The 21,600-nt window shown below is 46.9% G+C and overlaps 1 protein-coding gene across 5 annotated transcripts in view; it reads right to left on the minus strand.

Annotated features, from left to right (window-relative positions):
- The window catches only part of SPAG17 (sperm associated antigen 17), a 1,244,773-nt gene that overhangs the window by 20,406 nt on the left and 1,202,767 nt on the right, over positions 1-21,600 (minus strand). For all 5 annotated transcript variants that reach the window (XM_078656351.1, XM_078656349.1, XM_078656348.1 and 2 more), the window contains 3 exons: positions 17,718-17,831; positions 10,350-10,516; positions 7,021-7,217 (listed from right to left, as the gene is read on the minus strand). In XM_078656351.1, the coding sequence (XP_078512477.1) occupies positions 7,021-7,217; positions 10,350-10,516; positions 17,718-17,831 (478 nt within the window). The remainder of the gene's footprint in view (positions 1-7,020; positions 7,218-10,349; positions 10,517-17,717; positions 17,832-21,600) is intronic.

Below are 21,600 nucleotides of genomic sequence, written 5' to 3' on the forward strand. Positions count from 1 at the left end.
CCCAGTGGGCTCCAGAAGACCTACATGATGAGCTAAGTGATCCGGAATCGGAGATCATTGTTCAACACAATCAACTGCATCAACAGTGTGTTGCTTTTTATTGTAATGGGTACTCTTTCATCTGCTCTTTCTTGTACTCTTTCATGTGCTCTTTCATGTGCTCTTTCATCTGCTCGTTCATCTCCTCATTCATCTGCTCGTTTATCTGCTCGTTCATCTGCTGGCTCATCTGCCTGTTCATCTGCCTGTTCACCTGCTCATTCATCTGCTATTTTATCTGATTGTTTATCTTCTCGTTTATCTGCTCTTTCATCTGCTTGCTTATCAGCTCTTTCACCTGTTCTTTCATCTGCTTGTTCATCTTATTCATTTGCACGTTCATCTGCTTGTTCCTCTGCTCGTTCATCTGCCAGTTCATCTGCCTGTTCACCTGCTCATTCATCTACTATTTTATCTGATTGTTTATCTTCTCGTTTATCTGCTCTTTCATCTGCTCATTTAACTGCTCTTTCATCTGCTCATTTATCTGCTTGCCTATCAGCTCTTTCATCTGTTCTTTCATCTGCTTGTTCATCTGCTCTTTCATCTACTTTTTCAGCTGCTAGTTCATCTGCTCGTTCATCTGCTTTTTCATCTGCTCGTTCATTTGCTCGTTCATTTGCTCGTTCATCTGCTTGTTCCTCTGCTCGTTCATCTGCCAGTTCATCTGCCTGTTCACCTGCTCATTCATCTGCTATTTTATCTGATTGTTTATCTTCTCGTTTATCTGCTCTTTCATCTGCTCATTTAACTGCTCTTTCATCTGCTCATTTATCTGCTTGCCTATCAGCTCTTTCATCTGTTCTTTCATCTGCTTGTTCATCTGCTTTTTCATCTGCTCCTTCATTTGCTCGTTCATTTGCTCGTTCATCAGCTTGTTCCTCTGCTCGTTCATCTGCCTGTTCATCTGCCCGTTCATCTGCTTTTTCATCTGCTCATTCATTTGCTCGTTCATTTGCTTGTTCATCTGCTTGTTCCTCTGCCCGTTCATCTGCTCGTTTATCTGCTCGTTCATCTGCTCTTTTATCTGATTGTTTATCTTCTTGTTTATCTTCTAGTTTATCTGCTCGTTCATCTGCTTGTTCTTCTGCTCGTTCATCTGCACTTTTTAATTTTTAAATACCCAGAGGTTCATATGGCGGATCCTCAGATAAACAGGAAGGAGAGAAGTTCTGCACAAATGTGCTGAACAACAGACCTGCTAAGCAAAGCCTCTACTGTGGCCCCTGAGTCCACTCTGTGTATTTTGTAAAGTAAGTGGGCACCTCGAACATTTCCTGCAGAGCATTTCTCTTTCTCAAAGATGCAGCAGTGGTAGTCTATGCACTTATTCCTTCAAGCGGAGTGCTGATGAAACCCTTGACGTCCATAAAAACTGTGTTTTGAGGTACATCCAAATCCATAAATTCAATTCCATAGGTTGCAAAACCTTACTCCCCCTTCTATACGTGTCAAACTTGAGAACAGTGCCCGAAAGACCTTTCTGTGTTTAGTCTGTGTGTTCCCCCTTCTAATTTAGATGGATGAGGTGGGACGTAGAAGTTAGGCAACTGGATAAGATGAAGTTCCAATACAATTTCATAAAGAAAGGTCAGTTTTATATTTAAAACCATTTTGTGCTTCAATAAAGAAACGACTTATCTTCAGTAACGCCTTTTCTGATAAAGACTCTTTCTAACCACAGGCTCCTCCTCACCTTGTAAATTTCCCCAGGCATCATCCAGGACCTGGTTTTGCTAGAACGTTCTTTGCATTTATCAGATGGGATTGTGCAGTTCTGCATCGGATCTGACCTGCTCTGGAAATGTCGACAAGGCCCCCGTACATGAGCGACCTCTGCAAGCTGATGGCATTTTCTTTCTGATTTCTGTCTGCACCTTCGGACACAAAGCCATTGAAATCAGGATATGGCAGTACGGAGACTTCCAGGTTTGGGATCTGTGTAGTGAGCTTAATTAGACCCTTCCACAGAGCAGGGAGGATGGGAGGATTGGTGAGAAATCTACGGGTTAGATGGAGTCCTTACCAGATAAGGCGTTACTGAAGGTAAGTAACTTGCTCTTGTGATAGAGACTTCTAACTGCAGATACCTCACCTTGTGAGTAGATATCAAAGTAGGTCCTCCAGGAGAGAGGTCTTTGGAATGGTTCAGACCAGGAGATCCTGCAGGACAGATCAAGAGGGTGCCCATCCAACTGGACCTGACTGTCCAAGCAGTAGTGCTTTGTGAACGTGTGGAGGGATGGCCACAAGGCAGCCTGGCAAACGTCAAGAATTGGCACACCAGGCATTAGTGCAGTGGTAGCAGCCTTTGCCCTGCTAGAATGAGTGAAAAATCCATCTGCAGGTGGCTTTACCACTAGGTGGCTAGTACCGGCCATGTTGCTCTGGGTCTACCTAGTGGGCCGAGCCTGGTAATATGATTTTGATGTTGTAGGGCGCCTTTAAACCAGAGCTGGTGCTCTTGGTATGTTAATGGAATTTCAAAATCCTCGAAAGGAGTGTATTCCGCTGGAGTTTCTTCTTCTTTGTAGAAGTGAAACACATGTGACACTGGATTTGCTTCAGGGAAGACAATCCATGAATAGAATACCTCTGTCTGCCGATATTCATGTGCCTCTATGACAAATATAACCCTTCCATCTCTTGGTGATAGGCCATTTTCTATAATCTTTATAGCTATAATTTTCCTTAAGTTTTCCTGGATGATTATTGCATCATCGTTGTCTTCATTAAACCCTGTAACGTCTAAACCCGGTAGGTTTGCATTCACTGTAGCTCCACCGGTTGCGTTTTCAGTCATTTTGTTTGACTGAAAGTTTGCAGAGCAAGTTTCAAGGAAACAAAGATAAGGTGCACAATATTTTGGAACACTGTATCCTTCAACGTTGAACAAAACCAAAAACTAATACATAGGATTTTTCATCCTACTCAGTTATGGTGGATATTTTAGCCCTTTACCCACTCCAGACATCTATTGGAGTATTTTACGGGGAAAAATGGGTCTCTGTAAAAAGCACAACTGAGTTACTCTAGCGTTAAATTAGTGCCTTATCAAACGTTGGGCGCCATGTAGTATAGTTCCTATATTCCCAATAGGCTTTGCGCATTGGAATAATATATCCTATAGATGTGACGTAGGACTTAGGTTGACTATGTCTCTATTGGATATATTAAACTTAATTGTGAGTGCCAGCTAGCTCATAGGTCACTAGAAACTTTCTCGGATAAACAAGAAGGGATTCGTTTCTGACAACCGCATAAACATGACAACTTTGTTTCCCCAAGATAAAACTGATCTTCAGAGTCGTGGAAACAATAGATAGATTTCACTCAGTCAATCGTACATGCTTCGTTTCACTAGAGGTGCAGAGAAATAGAGAGACGGGCATTTCCAATAAAAGTATTTATTGAACAGTCTTCTTTCTCGTGCAGAAGAAATGAACTGCTACAATCGTAATACTGGCTGTAAAGTATAATGCATACAGCAAGAAGAGTATTATAAAATAATACTGTAAAAGCATGGTATGTTTTTTTTAGCTAGCCCATAGCAGATCCTGATGCATAACACAGTCCATCTGGAGATTATTCTCTTTTGCTCCAGAGAAATAAATGAAAAGTTGGTCATTCTGTGGGTAATATCTGGTTTGGTTGAAGTGTAAACTCAGGGCCCTCTTGGGGTCCAGATAGTGGAGTCGTTCTTCCTACCCAGAGGGTTTGGGTGGTGTACAGAGAGTCAGTAAGGTCAACCACTCTCCTATTTGGACGGGTGTTACCGTCTTTGACAGGAATGCCGCGTTTGTACAGAGGACCACCATATCTGGGAAAAATTAGGTGTTTGGCTGTACCACAGACAACGCCTGCAGCTTGCTTACTCGTCTCGCAGATGTTATGGCAATAAGAAATGCTGTTTTGATGCTGAACACAGAGAGAGGGCAGCTGCTCATGAGCTAGATGCGAGTGCATATCAAGTACACGAAGACCAAATTAAGTCTCACTGCAACATGATAAATGGTGTTGGCAGTAACATATAGATCATCCCTTTGAATAACCGCATCACAACTGGTGACTTGAAGAGGAATCGGTGATCCAGCAACCATAAGAAGGCCGAAAGGGCAGTATAATAACATTTATCCATCACTAAAACAGGAGCTTCAGGCTAGAGATGGACAGAACATGAGAACATCGGACAACTTTGCATTCAAGGTGGATGTTCTGAGAGGAACACCAAACAAAAAACTTCTGCCAGCGTCCTTCATATACACTCAGGGCAGATGGATGCCTGACTGTAAAGATAACAGCAACTACTTCAGGAGGAAGGTCAAAGGCCATCAATTGTCACCAGTCAATATCCACACCAGGTGAAGGAGATTGAGCAGGCTCAGGTGCAGTACTCGGCCTTGTTGCTGCGATAGAAAGTCCTCCTGAAGGGGCAGCCGGATCAGAGGATGTGTGCTCATTGCATGAGAAGTTTTAGGTACCAGACTCTTCCTGCCCAGTCTGGAGCCACTAGGATGACTTGGGCCTGGTCTGTCTTTGATTTTCATCATCTTTCTGGGCAGGAGAGGCAGGGGTAGAATGCCGTACAGGATTTCCGTTCCCGAATGCTGGCAGAAGACCATGCCATGCTGGTATCAACTTGCTATCCAGACAGTGCTCGTGTCCAAACCTGAGGGAGAACTGCCTTGGAAACTTCAAAATGCAACAGCTTTGATTATTGAAAATTCTGTGTGGTGACAAATAGATCGAGCCAGGGTTCTCCCCAGTGTTGGAAGACGCCCTGTGCCACCTACGAGTGTAACTGCCATTTGCAATCTGCTAGGCAACATCAGCTGAGTTCATCAGCCGGGTGTTTAAAGATCCTGCCAGGTGCTGGGTGATCAGGGATTTCCCTGAACGTTCAAGCACTTACTGAGACGTTGAGCCACATGGCGCAGGACCCAAGACCCCACGCTGCCCTGCTTGTTGCAATACCACATGGCGGTTGTATTGTCTGTGAGAACCAGTACCCGTTCCCCTGTGATATTCAGAAGAAATTCCTTCAGTGTCAAGCAAATCTCTTTCAACTCCAGCAAGGTGATGTGGAGACGAGCCTCCCCAGAGACCAGAGTGCTCTGATCTCCACTGCTCCCAGGTAGCCTTTCCAACCCAGCAACAATAAATCCATTGTGACCATTAACGCTGAGTGGGATGGGATGGGGTCTGCTGCTGTCCTAACTGCGGTCAAGCTGCCACCCTGCAGACCATTGGCAGTTTCCTTGGAAACCTGGATGGCTTCGCATAGTTCCCCTTGGTGCTGAGCGCATTGAGAATTCAGATCCCATGGCAGAGCCAGCATGTGCCACCTGCTGTTGTCCACATGCAGATTGCAGGAAGCAAAGAGGCCCAGGATCTTTAGAGTCATTGCAACTGAGACTCGGGTCAAGGTTGACACATCGGGATCGTAGCTCAAATGCCCTGGGCTCGCTGAGGCAGAGGGAAGACTCGGAGGAGCACCAAGTTCAAGGATGGGTCCAGCGAATGGGAGCTGTTGCGAAGGAGTCGGGTGTGACTTTGGCACTTTGATGGAAAAACCCAACAATGTCCACATGTCAGCCATAATTTGAAGGGGGGCTCTGACGGCTAGGCTGGTATTCCCAACCTCTACAAATGGGCTGCAAACACCACCACATCTGTAGGAACAACCAAGGGTCACTGGTAACGCCAAAGGGGGGGCACGATAGATAAACTGAAAGTGCTCGTGGCCCACCTAAAACTGCAGCTAGTGCTCGTGGGACTGCAGGACGGAGATGTGGAAATAGGGGTCCTGCAAATCTAATACCACTATCCCATCTCCTGAAATCCAGAGCAGACAGCACTTGGGCCAGGGTGTGCACTTTGAACTTGTTCTTCCAGTGGAAAATTCTCAGCGGTCAGAGATAGAGGAAGGGGTGAAGGACTCAATTTTCTGTACCAGGGAATAACAGGAGTAACAGCCAGTCCTGATCCCTGATGCTGGCAGCTTCTCTATTACTCCCTTGTTCCAAGACAGATTGAACTTCTCCGCAGAATACGGACTGGTCCCCCAGGAGGTGTTGTGGTCAGCCGCGGCCGGTGCAGGTAAGAGCGATGGGCCAGGTGGGGGGGATTTTGCCAGACGACGATGACTATGAGGGAACATGAATTATTTATTTAATTTTCCCTCTTGGTCGTCTGTCGAATCCCCCTTCCCCAACCGGCCCCACCGCTCTTACCTGCACAGGCCGCTGCTGGTTGTGGTGTATGTGGCATATCTGGTGGATGGGAGAGGAAGGGTAGAGAATAATCGTGCTTCAGGATCTGAAGCACCCAGTGGTCGGATGTGATGCTCCATCACTGAGAGAGCTAAAAGGTGACACGCCCTCCTATCGGGCGATTGTGGGCAGCAAAGGGTAGTCTAAAGTGGTTTGGTGGCAGCTATGGGGTAGAGGGGCTGGGGTTTGGTAGGACCTTGCCCCTGGGGGCTTGGATGCTGAATCCTCAGCCTTTACTCCACTTTACTTCTCTACACAGGACCCCCGCTTCACATTGTGGTCTGGGATAGAGAAAAAAAGTCATGGTCATGGCCACTGGTCCTATGGCTATAAAGCCCTGTGGTGGGTGGGCATCTGGGCAATGTTTTTTGCCAATGGAGCCAGTAAAGGCCCAACTGCTGCAAGCCAAGCATTTCCCCTGCTTCTAAGTTGAGCACAGAACTGGCAGGTGTGGTGGGTGGGTAGGGGGGGGAGGGGAGTGCCACTGATTTATGGAGGCGCTCTTGCTTCATCAAAAGACTCTTTTAGCTTCCCTTTCAATACATCAGTACCTGGAACTCTTACATTTGGAGTCAACCACAACGCCTAACATTGTACAGAAGTGCTGCTTCTGTGTCCACACATCACTGCTACGTTTTCCAAAAGGTCTGCGGGTGCTCGACAATTTAGAGACAACCCCAATTGATAATACAACAAAACATGCACCAACCTGCTGAGGTCCACACCAATATTCCTCATCGTGACAGTCGCACAGTAGGTGTAGCCCTCCCGCAAGACGCCGAAGTCCAGCTCTGCAGGGAAGAGGTGGAAACCCTGCGGCAAGGCCTTGCCACCCGTGTTCAGTGGTGCCCCCGCCACAGAGGATGTGTTCACTTTCCGCTTCACGGGACTTTCGACTGTCGCGAACTGGATACAGGCAGGACCGCAAGATGGAAGAGATGCACATGAGGGACCAAGCAGAAGAGATGATGTCAAGCACTAAAAGATTGGTCTGTGTCATAAAAGGCAGTGAGCAAGATTCTTCTATTCTATATCGACAATCCTGTTCTGCAGAGAAGCCAGAGGTGAGATGCCCGCCCTCTTGATGAAGTAACATGTAGTAGTTGCACTGTCTGGCTGACCATGAGATTCATCTCTAGTAAACCTCTTGTGTGGCAGTAGTGGGGCTTTGCTCTTCAGGGTACTTAAATCAGGATGCCTTTTTGAGCTGAACGCAGGTGACCCAAGCTGTAAGTAACCCTTATAGCCTTAACTAGAGCTTTCCTCACATGGAATAGTTGACATCGTTGGGAAAAGAAGTGGCTTTCCTTCTCTGTATAGTCAGGTTAATTAAGCAAGTTAATACATGGGGAAATGTCCATTTGGACGAAGGTGGAATCACGCTGTGCCTTCACAGTGCCGGCAAAAGAACAAACACATCATTAGCACACATTCGTTCAGCAAGCAAGTCTTTACAACGCCTTGCTTCATGGGGGACGCATTGGTGTAATGCTGTTGGATTTAAAGTCCAACACCTTCCCAACTGTTGCACAGACTGGAGTTGGAATAGTAAATTAAACTATTCCAAAATCCAGCGCGCCCTTAAGACAAGTCGTTATAACGAGTGGCATGCTGAATAAATGCGTGCTAAAGACGTATTTGTTCAAATGACGGCGTGGTGACGCACAGTGTGGTGGGATTTGGTGGATGCGATTGGTTTCATTTCAAAGGGATGATTGACAAGCTTTGTCTTGTTGGTTAGTGAGCCGAATGACTCATAACGGTAGGTATTATTGTTAGGCTGCTCACACATGGTGTTTTATCCTGAAAATGTCACAACGCTGTTGTAGGTGTTACTGTCACTCACTCACAGCTACTCAGTCATTTCATCGACCTCAGAAGTATGAACATCTGAGAAGAGAAACTGAGATTCAAACCTGTAAGATCTCTTGAACCATAGAATGCCTCAACCTACACACCTGAGCAGAGCTATGGAGGATTCATGAGGATCTCCTGCTCTGAGGGAGACGCGCTCAGTCTGCTGCCCAGGAGTGAACCACCTCAACGTGAAGTCTTCTCGAACAACAGTGTTCACGGTCATAGATTTGTGAACATTCTTGGAGCTGAGCTGCACAAAAAGGGTAGAATGATGAACTGACGGTGCCCTAGGAATGGAAAGACCCTCAAGACCCTACGTTGAGTCAGCAAAGACTGCTCCCTAGGGTTCCTTTGATAACTGAAGCTTAGCTAACTCTGTTACCCATGGGTCCTTTCATAACTTTGGGGCATATTTACAAGCCCCTAGTGCCATCGGGGCATCCCTTCTTTTGACGCTCCGGTGGCACTGTGTGCTGGCACATATGTACAACGCCACACAAAGCCACTTTGCGTGGCTTTACCCAGCCTTGTACACATGACCCTCTTTCACGCAGTACTCTGCATCAAAGGGGCGTGTCGTGGGCGTTGCTGTGGGTGTTCCCGTGCAACACCCATTGGCTTTGTCAAACAGCATAAATCTGAGCCAGTGCCAAAAACTCCGCAGAGGCGCTGAAGTGGCGCAACGAGGAGAAATATTTTTACTTCTCATTCTTTGCTCTTTCTGTGTGTGCTGCATTCTCCAGCACACACAGAAGGACTAAAACACCAGTTGTCCCTTCCTGCACAACAGCAATCATCCCTGCAACGCAGGCACCGTTACCCCAAGGTGCAAGGCTGCCTGCGTTCGCACATGGCTGCTGTTTTATCGCCAGTGCGAGGAAGAGAGCGGGAGGAGCTGTATTCTTGTAAATATGGCACACCCCAGAGTTTTTGAAATGACACAGCTCGGTGCAGCACAATTGCTCGCTACGCTGCCCTGTGGCTCTTTCCACACCTTCTGTCGAAGAGGCTGACAGGAACCGCACTCCTCAGAGTCATAGTGTCCTCAAGGCACCACAAGCACAGAGTATGAGGATCTGTGATGGACATCTGTCTATCACCAGATTTACAGCGCTTAAATCCTGAGATATCGCCAAAAAGAACACTGTTTACTCGACAAAAAATAGAGATGTGCTGAAAAAAGGCCTCCTAACTGCTACAGATCTGCATTGCAAGCACGGAAAAGAAGGGACTGATGTGAGAAGTTGGCAAGGGGTTACATAGAGTCTGCCAACGTCACATATGGTGTATGGCGTTGATAAGGAGTCGTGCATCGCCATCTTCGGACGCACAGACATGCAATGGAAAACATTTCTGGGTCCAGTCCTGCACCTGGGGAAGATTCTAAATTAAGGAATCTGTGACTAGATGTCTCTTTCAGATGCTTACCTATCTGTTCCATCTCGTTCCTTTGATAACTGAAGAGCAGCTAACCCTCTTTCATCTAGTTTCTTTAATAACCAAAGCTTAGCTAAAGCTTTTCCATCAGGCTCCTTGGATACCTGACTCTCAGCTCAGTCTGATCAATGGAGATAGGCTGACTGTGGCCTGTTTGGTTCCATGGATAGCTGCAGATGAGCTGGCATGTTACACTGGTACCGGAAGCTTACCTAACTCTGTTCCATCTGTTTCTTTTTTACAAGGGACCTACATTAGTGTTGTTCCTAAAGTAGGGCTCAGGGCTTTGGACCGAGTATGGAAACCTACGGTGAAAGGAACTAGAATATTGTATTGCACTTGCTGCTTCCTGTAAATATTAAATTCTGTGTAGGACATTGCGGTTTCGGGGGATCCGTGCAGGTGGACGAGATAATGCAACACCACTTTGACAGATTTGTGAGGCGCTTGCAATGAGAACTGATCCAAAGTAAACTGCTCTAAGACCAATGCTATGGCTTAGGGTTTGTCCAAAGGATGCTGGTTTGGGCCAAACCCCTTCATTTTTGTTAGGTTATTTCAGAAGTGTTTCTAGACAATGTGCTGGGCAGGATCTCAGCTTTGGCATAGGCAGCAGGCCCCAGGCTCGGGAGTGTGACGCAAAGCCAGCATTTCAGAGAAGGGTCACGCCTGTCTTCAATCTAGTTACAAAAGAACACAAACAAATCCCCAAGCACCAGAGAAGATGGGGTCCCTCCCACTTACCCTTTCGTTGAGGAGACAGGCTGGTTTTTCACTCAGTATGGACAATGGCAGCTTCACGCTTTCTTTCCGTGGCTGCCCTGTAACATCCACCCCCAGACTCTGGGCTGGCGGGCGGACTCTCCTGTCTGAGGGGCTGGAGTCAGCTTTGCTCTGAGTTGTGTCCATTTCTGTCAGCAAGGAAAGAAAGATAGCTGATTGGCTCTAGTGAGATCTTTCAACCAATCAACAGATAGTAACCCTGACCAGTCACATCCCAGACTTGCCCCTATAAGTAGCCAATCAGATCTGTCCAAGTGCTCCTTTGCCATTCTTTGGCCTCCCTTGCATCCCTGCACCAGACAAGACATTAAAGACACAGTTGGGCCATTAAACTATCTAATCATGCAATTTTATTTTTCAGTCACCAGAAACTCAAACTACTTGTCACAGGCACCAGTCCCTCACTCCATGCTCCCCTTCCTTTTCAGATAGTTTCCACCCTCACAGTCTCGCAAAGCATCCGCGTGCTGGTTACTCCTCATCATCGCCTCCCGGCCACACCTCATCGCATTTCTTTCAGTCGACTTGTTCCCTTTTTTTTTTTATTTTAACTTTACTTTTTTGACAAGCAAGTCAAGGAAATCAACATATCGAATACATAATCTGAGAAAAATAAATCGAATTCGATTTGATGCAGATACATATTAGAGAAATACAAACACAAAAAAGTAAAAGAAATAGTTCCTAGTCAGGACAAATCGCTAATAATTGAAATATCATAAACAAAGGAAGAAGAGAAGAAAAAAAACCCAAAAAAAACCACACACATACATGGTTCAAATCATTGCCGACATAGCAAAAAAAGTACCCCACATTTTAATAAACTTAATTTTGGCTTTGGTTCCTCTATTCCTGGCAATAGCTTTTTCCATAGTATGAATTTCATAAACCAATGACCACCATTCAGTTGTATGAGGAGGATTCTGAGAAATCCAGGCCCTTGCTACCACCAATCTTGCACAAGCCAATGTAATATTTAACAAATCTTTATAAATAGGACTAACCGGGTATATAGCCAAAAGTACCGCAGTGGCATTTAGCGAAAAATTGATCAGTTGATTATGGGTTAAAATATTTTCCATGTCCAACCAAAATTTTGCTAATAATGGGCACAAATAAATCATGTGTATAAGGTCAGCTGCCACCAGACCACATTTAGGACATTTAGTACGATCATTGTTGGAATTATTTTGCGCCCATTTTGAAATTTTTAATGGAGTGTAGTACAGTTGACTAATCGTCCTATAAGATTGGAGTTTTAAACTGGAAGACTGGACAGCTTTACTGATATTGGCTAAGGCAGCAGAGATATTCTGGGTTGTCACGTTAGATCCTAAGCTGGTAGTCCATTTTAGTGCCAATCTAGGGGCTTCGTCAGAGCTATTTTGGCTGAGACATTTATATCCCAAGCTAATTAGTGACTTTCTATGCACAGAATAGAAACATGTCCATATATCTGAGCTAGTGATTTCTACCAGATTCATTTTACGTATTAAATAATCCTTAACTTGAATGTATTTGTATCTAATTTTTTTCAGGCAATTTATATAAAAGTTGTAATGTTGGAAATTGTAGAAACCCATCCGTACCATAGAGATCACCTAGTGTCTCAATACCATAATTGGCCCATTCTCGGCCAGTTTTATCTCTAAAAATATCTGGAAGCCCAGGATTATCCCATATTGGCAGCTCTTTGTGAAAAAATTAAGTATTGCACTTAGTCAACATCTGTTTCCATATAAATACCGCATCTCTCGCGGTCTTAAATTTTACCCGTTTAAAATAATTTGGGTCTTGTACTTTGGCCAGGAATTGTTTTGAATAGCCACCTAGCATAAATTGGTGAAAAAAATATTGGTTATTAGCGACAAATAAACTACGGAGCCGGCCTAGAAAAGAAGCAATAAAATAAGCTTTGAAGTCCGGGAAGTTTAAACCTCCCTTCTCAGGTGGGAGTTTCAATATTATCGTAGACCTACGAGCCTTCTTATAGCCCCAAATGAAACTACTTAAAATGCCGTCTAATTTTTTACAGAATATGTTATTAACGCGACAAGGTATAGAGCGGAAAAGATATAGAAAGTTCGGCAGTATGTTCATTTTAATCAAATTCATACGACCTATAAGATTTAATGGAATCTTGTGCCATTTTTTCAGAAGATTGATCACTTCTTTTAATAAAGGATCATAATTTAATGAGTTTATATCAGCGATATTAGATGATATCTTTACCCCTAGATATACTGCAGATTGGCAAAGTCCTTGCACTGATAAATTGGCCTTATAGTTCATAATGACTTGTGTTTTATTTATATTTAATTTATAGCCAGAGATAGATCCAAAGTTTTTAGCTTCTGTCATGATCCCTAATAGTGCATCTATGACATTGGTGGTGTAAATAGCTAAGTCATCTGCATATGCAGTAATTTTAAGAGATTTACCTTCATGGAAGATCGGGGCAATCTTAGTTAGAGCTTCCAGGGCGTTAATAAATGGCTCCATGGAGAGAGTGAAAAGCAGGGGTGATAACGGACATCCCTGCCGCGTACCTCGCAGGATTGGAAAAGCTGATGAGAGAGCGCCAGCATAGCTGATTTTGCCATTAGGGTCCTTATACAACGCCTGTATGCTTCTCACAAAACGCCCTCTAAAACCAAATTGCCTTAAAACGCCCCACAGACAATCCCACCCCACTCGGTCGAACGCCTTCTCCGCGTCTAAAAGTATCATACCGAGTGGGGTGCGATCAGTCGTAGCAACGTCAAAGGCAGTAATAGCCATATTGACATGTGTAGTGGTGTCTCTCCCAACAACAAAACCATGTTGTTGATCATTTACCAAATGGGGCAAAAGGGGAGCTAATCGCATTGCTAAAAGTTTAGAATAAACTTTTGCGTCAGTATTTATCAGAGAGATAGGTCTGTAAGACCCACACTCCACCAGTCGACTTGTTCCCATACGCCACACCCATTTCTCCCCCACCGATCCGCCATTGAATAGTCAGTCACCCCTCTTTCCTGGCATAACCTCACCTCCTTCCTCTTACTCACAACCACCTACTCATTGCCCCCTCAACTGCTCACATCCAAAATGTCTCTCCCTAAGCACAAGGCTCCTGTAAAGGGCAGTGTGCCCCCACTACTAGAAGCTTCCCCCGTCAACAGAGCGGGAGGAATTGCCTCTACTGCGGAAACCCTAAATATTCAATCAAAAATCACAGAGGTTGAAGTGATGTTATAGTAAAGTGTTGAAATAATACAAATACTAACTTGTAAAAAATAGAAAAACACTGAAATTCACTAGTTATAGTTTACTGAGTTAACTATAATTCGCCCCAGTCATGCACTGCTTATGACGTCAGATATTACATCATTCATGACACGTTAAATGACATCATTGGTGATATCACAGATAACATCTCCAATGACCAGCGGCCGGTGCCTGTGCTATGCGTGGTAGGGAGTTGGCCGCAGGTGGCAAACCCTTTGCAGATCCCCAAACCCATATTTTTCTCATTTAATTCTTTTTTCAGTACTGCTGTATTCCTGTGGCACCACAACCAAGCGGCATGAAACGGCTCATCCTACGGTATGTCCCTACCAGACAACTGCGGGCTGCCAAAAAAAACTGGTTGTTAGTGCCCAGGTTCAGGAGAACCAACTGGGGGGGTGGGGGTGGAGCCTTTCCTGTTGCAGCCGCCAAGCCCTGGAATTCTCTCCCCCTATCGACCCCGGGGCAAGACTCTCACCTTTCGTTCCGCAAGGCATTAACAACAGGGCTCTTCACTCTCAAATGCTAGGCTATTTCTGTGCTTCTCCGGACGTCCAGCTCTATCTGTAGCGCCTTGACGCCTTTGGGCAAAGTTTGCACTCTATAAGACTAATATTCATTCAATCATCCCCATGATACTACAGAACCATGCAAGCTTCATTCACTAAAGCTTGTCTTGTACGGTTCTGCAGTACAATTCATGCAGGAGTACCACAGGAGGACCGCACTGGGTCCCGTGGGAGGACCGCCCCACATGTTTCCCTCCTGCAGGACCGTGACCAAGCGTTACCATTGAGGGACCGTGCAAGGTTCCCAGAGACCCCAGGTGAGGTTTGCACGATCCTGCGGAATGATTCATACAGGAGTACCACAGTACCTCACAGGAGGGCTGCCCCGGGTTTCACGGAACTAGAGCGGTATCTGAAGCACAATTTTATTTTGGTCCCGGATGTGTCCCTCTGGGTGCCCCCAAAAGTGCTGCCGGGGGTCATGGTATCCATACGGTTGTATGTCAATACAACGCAGTGTTTACACCGCACTACCATTACAACGCTGGTTTTACAACGCAAGTCGTCACCACGACTTGCGCTGTAGGGTGCTGGACTTAGGAATAGTAAGATTTACTATTCCAACACCAGCCTACGTACAGTAGGGAAGGTGTTGGAATAGTAAATCTACTATTCCTTAGCCTAGAGCGCCCTCCAGTTCTAGTCATGGTAACGACTTGCGTTGTAAAACCAGCGTTGTAATGGTAGTGCGGTGTAAACACCGCGTCGGTATGGATGTTCCCCATCCATACTGTGCCCCCTTATATATTTTTTTACTGAACTTCAGGACACAGGAACCAAGTTGCCATGTGTGCAGTGGGGGGTTGGACCAATCCCTAGGGGCGGCCCTCTGCCCGCTGTGCAACGCTTTTGGCTGTGCGCAGAGGGGCGTTGAACCAATCCCTATTGATGGCCAATAAATACGTTAGCCCAGCACACTCAATACACAGAAATCAAAAGAAATGCAGTCAGTAATGCAGACATTTTTCGAAGGCGAGTCGATGTTGTATTTCAGTTCTTTCTTTATTTTTCATTCTTTAAAACACTTTTGAAACCGCCAACGCGTTTCGTCCCTTCCAGGGACTTCTTCAGGGCTTGAAATGTAAAGTGAGCGTATTTCAATAATTAATTTCTCATTGAGTCAGGACAGAAGATTTGTCAGATTTAATACACTTCCTTAAGTATCATATTCCATGTGGTTTTAGGCAGGAATTTTTGTTCTTGTTTTTATCAGCACAGTATCCCGGACAATGTAGTCCCAGTCCCGCACACGTCCTCGACAAGGTCCGTCCTATCGCAGATTTGCGATAGGACGGACCTTGTCGAGGACGTGTGCGGGACTGGGACTACATTGTCCGGGATACTGTGCTGATAAAAACAAGAACAAAAATTCCTGCCTAAAACCACATGGAATATGATACTTAAGGAAGTGTATTAAATCTGACAAATCTTCTGTCCTGACTCAATGAGAAATTAATTATTGAAATACGCTCACTTTACATTTCAAGCCCTGAAGAAGTCCCTGGAAGGGACGAAACGCGTTGGCGGTTTCAAAAGTGTTTTAAAGAATGAAAAATAAAGAAAGAACTGAAATACAACATCGACTCGCCTTCGAAAAATGTCTGCATTACTGACTGTACACCTATTGATTTCTGTGTATTGAGTGTGCTGGGCTAACGTATTTATGTACATTTGAGGAATGCTAGGTTCTCTGAATCAGCTTCTGAATTGAGGGGGTATAGGGAATTGTGCCTCCAGCTCATGTTGCACCTCTGTGTTTGTTTAAATACAGATAAGGGACGTTTTGAACTTGTGCAGGCATTTACGCTTTGATTCCCAGTGTTGTATGTTTCCTATTGGTGGCCAACCCTGCTCTGAAAAGATTTTGCCCGTGCACAGCAGGGAGTTGGCTGCAGGTCTTGGCCTGCATCTACCCCCCTGCAGACAGCCAACTCCTCACGTGGGATGGCTCACTCCCTACCCTCTGCAGACGCAAGATGCTAGAAACCAGACAGAACAACCCTCTCACGGCAGTATAGACCCTGAATCCCCCTCCACTCCCAACATCTGCCCGCTTACCACCCTGCTGAGACCTTCTCCCGTCACTGACCCCTTCCACTACCTTCCCAGAGACACCTGAAGAACCCACCACCCCCTTGGAGCCACACACTGGCAGACACATCACCTGTAGGTGCTTGTGAGACCCATTCCGGAACCCAGCTGCCTCTACCGGAAGTGCCCTGCGCCCCCACATATCCCACTCTACCCCAGCACTCCCTGTGCACGCGAGGCCAGAGGGCTATCAGAAGCCCTCCACTGACAGAGCCTTGGCAGTGCCCTGCTACTGAGGGCTGTAAGGAGTCTGTGCTCTCGCCTGGTAGGATGCTGGACCCATCCATGGGAGGGAGCTGGATCCTAAGCGGGCACAGGTCAGTACTCCAGCCTGACAGGGGCGTGCCCCCTAGCCTGGCAGAGGAGCGTACCAGACCTGGCAGGGACCTTCACCCAAGCCTCACAGAGGGGCATACTCAGACCTGGCAGGGACCTTCACCCAAGCCTCGCAGAGGGGCATATTCAGACCTGGCAGGGACCTTCACCCCAGCCTCACAGAGGGGCATACTCAGACCTTCACACAAGCCCTGTGAGAGGGGCATACTCAGACCTGACGTCCCGTCACCTCAGTCTCCCAGAGGCTCCTACGCAGACCGGGCAGGAACCTGCACTCTGAACGGATCGAGCTCTGCACTCCAGCCTGACAGGGGTATTTATCCAGGCCAGGCTGGTGAGATGTAAAGCAGTGGGGCACGTCCATGCCCACGGTGACGGGCATGGACAGAGGTAAAGCAGTGGGGCTGTTCACTGATTATCATGCCATGGGAATATTACCCCCACCCCCAGTCCTGTCACCAGTACACCCCCCGCCCCACCCATTCGTACCTCAGTGGTGCCATGGAGGTGAATATTAATGTGCCTTTGTGAGACACACTCTCTGCTTGGTGCATATAGACCGAGGTGTGAGGTGAATTCTTGTGACAGCAGCAGCTAGAAACAGGAATACAGACAATGAGCCCCAGGGATAGAGCGCAGGGGGGCCTGGGCTGCTCTGTACTGTTTGCTGCATCCTGAGCTCAGCTGAAGTGACATTAGGTTCACAGAGGGATGGGCATGCTGTCTCAGATAAGGGCAGTATGTGCCGGCAGCCTTCACACCCACCTGTTGTCAGGCGATGACACATTTCAGATGCCTGTCCACTCATAATGTGCCCCCTCTTTGGAAGTCCACATTTGTGGGGCAGGGAATTAACAGTGGATTGCAACATCATTTGCAGAAGGGGCAATCACAAACACACAAACTGTTGGCTCTCAAATCCCCAGCCCTAAGACCTCAAATTCGCATCCCACACCCCAGAGTGCATGTCTTAACATTGAACCCCCTCCTCCAGAACTGGTCGCCTCAAACATTTCAGGCTGAGTGGAGCTGGATTCTGAGCCCCCCCTCCTCAAACACATACCTCTGATGAGCACCTCGCTGGGAAGCCCATGCTTGAGCTGCGAAGAGGAGGCGGCTTGCCGGGGAGCATCTTTGTCCTCGGAGGTACCGTTTCCAGAGTCCAGTGGCATGAGAGCTATAAAACAAAACAAGTTCAGCAGGTAGAAGTACTAACAGTTCACAAGCTGGGGTAATAATCACTTGCAGGGAAGGGGATATGGGGATTTGTTTGAAGGAGGGCAGTGATGGAACATCCACCACACCCCGGTGTATGTCTCTTCCGCCCTCCTCGCTAATCCCCTACCTTATCTGGAGTACAGGGAAGGAAATTTTACTTTTATGTAATCCTCAAACACGTTAGGGAGTTTTTCATTATAGTCATAAACAGTGAGTTATCCAACCTATGTTTCGGAGCACAGAGCACTTAAAAAAAATATCTCAGAAAAAAAGGCACAGTTAAAAATGGGCTCATAGTTCTAACTCAAATGTGCAAACGAACAAGTTACTTACCTTCGGTAACGCTTTTTCTGGTAGATACAATATCTGCCTGTGGATTCCTCACCTTGTGAATATCCCCTTGCGTCAGCAACATTCGGAAATTCTTTTCGTAGCCTCACGCCGACGTGGAATTGGACGTCATAGAGACATGACATCGCTCGCGACTCCGCTGACGTCACCGACGCCTATAATAGGCCCACGCTGGCATGATGACATCAGTTCCACCCTTTTTTCCGTGCCTTCGAGGCACACGGACGGACCAATGACAGTAAACATATTCACAGTATACGCAGTACAAATATCAAGGTAACACACACAGTGTGAAGCAAATGCAATAAAACATTTGAAATAAACAACTCCTTGACAATAAAATAAACACATTACATAAACTCTGGTATAGAAGAGTGGACAACGGGGAGGCGGGTGGATCAGTGAGGAATCCACAGGCAGATATTGTATCTACCAGAAAAATCGTTACCGAAGGTAAGTAACTTGTTCTTCTGATGGATACATCTGCCAGTGGATTCCTCACCTTGTGAATAGAGTCCCACAGCAGTCCCCACTCCCGGAGGAGGGCGTCCACTCTTCTAAACCAGGAAATCCTGGAGAACAGAGCGTGCAAAGTGACCATCCCGCCTCACTTCAGAATCCAAGCAGTAATGCTTTGCGAAAGTGTGGAGGGAAGACCAAGTTGCCGCTCTACAAATATCCTCTACAGGAACACCTCTAGCCAATGCAGAGGTTGAAGATTTAGCTCTTGTAGAATGAGCCCTTATACCCTCTGGAGGTTCCTTATCGGCCAAAGAGTAGCAGAACTTTATACAGAGAACGATCCATCTTGACAAAGTTTTTTTATGGACCGCTCTTCCTTTCTTGCAGCCAGCAAAGCCAATGAAGAGCTGGTCATCCAAACGAAAGTCTTTAGATCTGTCCAAGTAAAAGGACACCGCCCTTTTGGGGTCCAGACAGTGCAACCTCTCCTCATCCTTAGAAGGGTGTGGGGGAGGATAAAAAGTAGGGAGGGTAATGGATTGACCAAGGTGGAAAGGAGTCACCACCTTTGGAAGAAAAGCAGCCCTGGTCCTAAGAACCATTCGATCAGCATGAATGGTCAAGAAAGGGGGCTTGGAACTAAGAGCTTGAAGCTCACTTACCCTCCTTGCCGAGGTTATTGCAGCGAGGAAGACTGTCTTAAGAGTCAAAAGCCTCAAAGGACATTTGTGAAGAGGCTCAAAGGGAGCACCCATCAAAAAGGTCAAGACAAGATTTAAGTCCCACTGAGGCACAATAAAAGGAGTAGGAGGGAACTTATTTGTGAGGCCCTTCAAAAACCTTAAAACTACAGGAGACTTAAAAAGAGATGGCTGGTCAGGCAAACAGAGAAATGCCGACAGCGCTGAAAGGTAACCCTTCACCGTGGCAACAGCAAGCCCCTGTTGCGCCAGAGAGAGGGCAAACTGGAGAACATCAGACAAATGGGCTCTCAAAGGGTCAATAGATTTTTCCCCACACCACGTGACAAATTTTGACCATCTATAAGAATAGATGGACTTAGTGGATTCACGCCTGGCTGACAAGATGACATCCACAACGTCAGGCGGGAGGGAAAAGGAATTCAGGTTGCCCCGTTCCATCTCCAGGCATGAAGGTGCAATGTCTGGAGGTGGGGGTGTAGAACCTGCCCCTCCATCTGGGAGAGGAGATTTGCCCTGAGAGGGAGACGGAGCGGCGGGTGAGAGGAGAGGTGGAGAAGGTCTGAGTACGACACCCTTCTTGGCCAGTCCGGGGCAACCAATATGACTTGGGCCCGGTCTTGGCGAATCTTCCTCAGAACCCGAGGAATCAAAGGTATGGGAGGAAACGCGTAAAGAAGTTGACCTCTCCAACTCAACTGGAAGGCGTCCCCCAAGGCTCCTTGCATCGGATACTGGAGACTGCAGAACGACAGGCAGTGCGCATTCTCGCGAGTGGCGAACAGGTCCACCCAAGGAGTCCCCCACATCTGACAGATGTCGTGAACCACCTCCGGGTGAAGCCTCCACTCGTGGTCGGCGGAGAACTGCCGACTGAGACTGTCTGCACGAACGTTCAGAACTCCGGCCAGATGATTCGCCATCAGACAAATCTGATGGTCCTGAACCCAGGACCAGAGACGCAGAGCCTCTCTGCAAGAGACACTGCGACCCCACTCCTCCCTGCTTGTTGATGTACCACATCGCGGTCGTGTTGTCCGTCAGGACTTGAACTGACTGACCGCGAAGGGAAGGGAGGAAGGCCTTGAGCGCCAAACGTATCGCCCGCAATTCTAGAAGGTTAATATGAAGCAACCTTTCCTCTGGAGACCAAAGACCCTTGATCTCCAGATCCCCCAGATGAGCACCCCACCCTAGAGTGGATGCATCCGTTATCACTGTGGCCACCGGAGGAGGCAACTGAAAAGGCTTCCCCTGAGACAGGTTGCCTTCCACGCCCCACCAAGACAGATCCGCCGCAGCTTCTCTGGAGAGCCTCACTGACTCCCTGAGATCTCCGTTGTGCTGATACCACTGCCTGCGGAGGCACCACTGGAGCGCCCTCATGTGCCAGTGTGCATGGTTGACCAACAGAATGCATGAAGCCATCAGACCGAGCAGGCGAACGACCTTCAGGACTGGAACGACCGCTCCATTGTAAAATAAAGGAATCATTTCCTGTATGTCGTGAATCCTTTGAGGAGGAGGGAATGTACGACATACAATTGTGTCCAGTACAGCACCTATGAACAGGTTGCGCTGGGAGGGCACCAGGTGAGATTTGGGCACATTTATCGAAAAACCCAGCTTTGGTGAAGACTCGAGGCGCAGTAGTAAGTCCAAACGGAAGGACCGCAAACTGATAGTGCTGCGATCCCACCGTAAAACGGAGATACTTCCTGTGTGACTTCAGGATGGGGATGTGAAAGTACGCATCCTGCAAGTCGAGCGACACCATCCAGTCTTCTTCCAGCAGTGCCTGAAGAACCTGAGCAAGGGTGAGCATCTTGAATTTCTCTTGCTTCAGATAAAAATTCAAGATCCTGAGATCCAGGATTGGACGAAGTCTGCCATCCTTTTTGGGAATCAGGAAATACCGGGAGTAGCATCCCTGGCCCCTTTCCTGCTCTGGGACCACCTCTATCGCACCCTTTCTTAAAAGAGTCTGCACTTCTTCCTGCAGAAGTAACAGATGCTCCTCGGTGCAAAAACCTTGGCAAGGCGGGTAATTGGGAGGGAATTCCCGAAAGGGAAGGGCATACCCATTCTCTACAAGATTGAGAACCCAAAGATCTGATGTAACCGATTCCCAATCTTGTAGAAAATGGGTAAGCCGACCACCCACCGGACCCGCATGATCCTGAATGGCGGATCTAGGACTGCTTTTCTGAGGCA

The sequence above is a fragment of the Lissotriton helveticus genome, chromosome 8 (genome assembly GCF_964261635.1).
Source record: "Lissotriton helveticus chromosome 8, aLisHel1.1, whole genome shotgun sequence".
In the NCBI taxonomy this organism is placed as follows: Eukaryota; Metazoa; Chordata; class Amphibia; order Caudata; family Salamandridae; genus Lissotriton; species Lissotriton helveticus.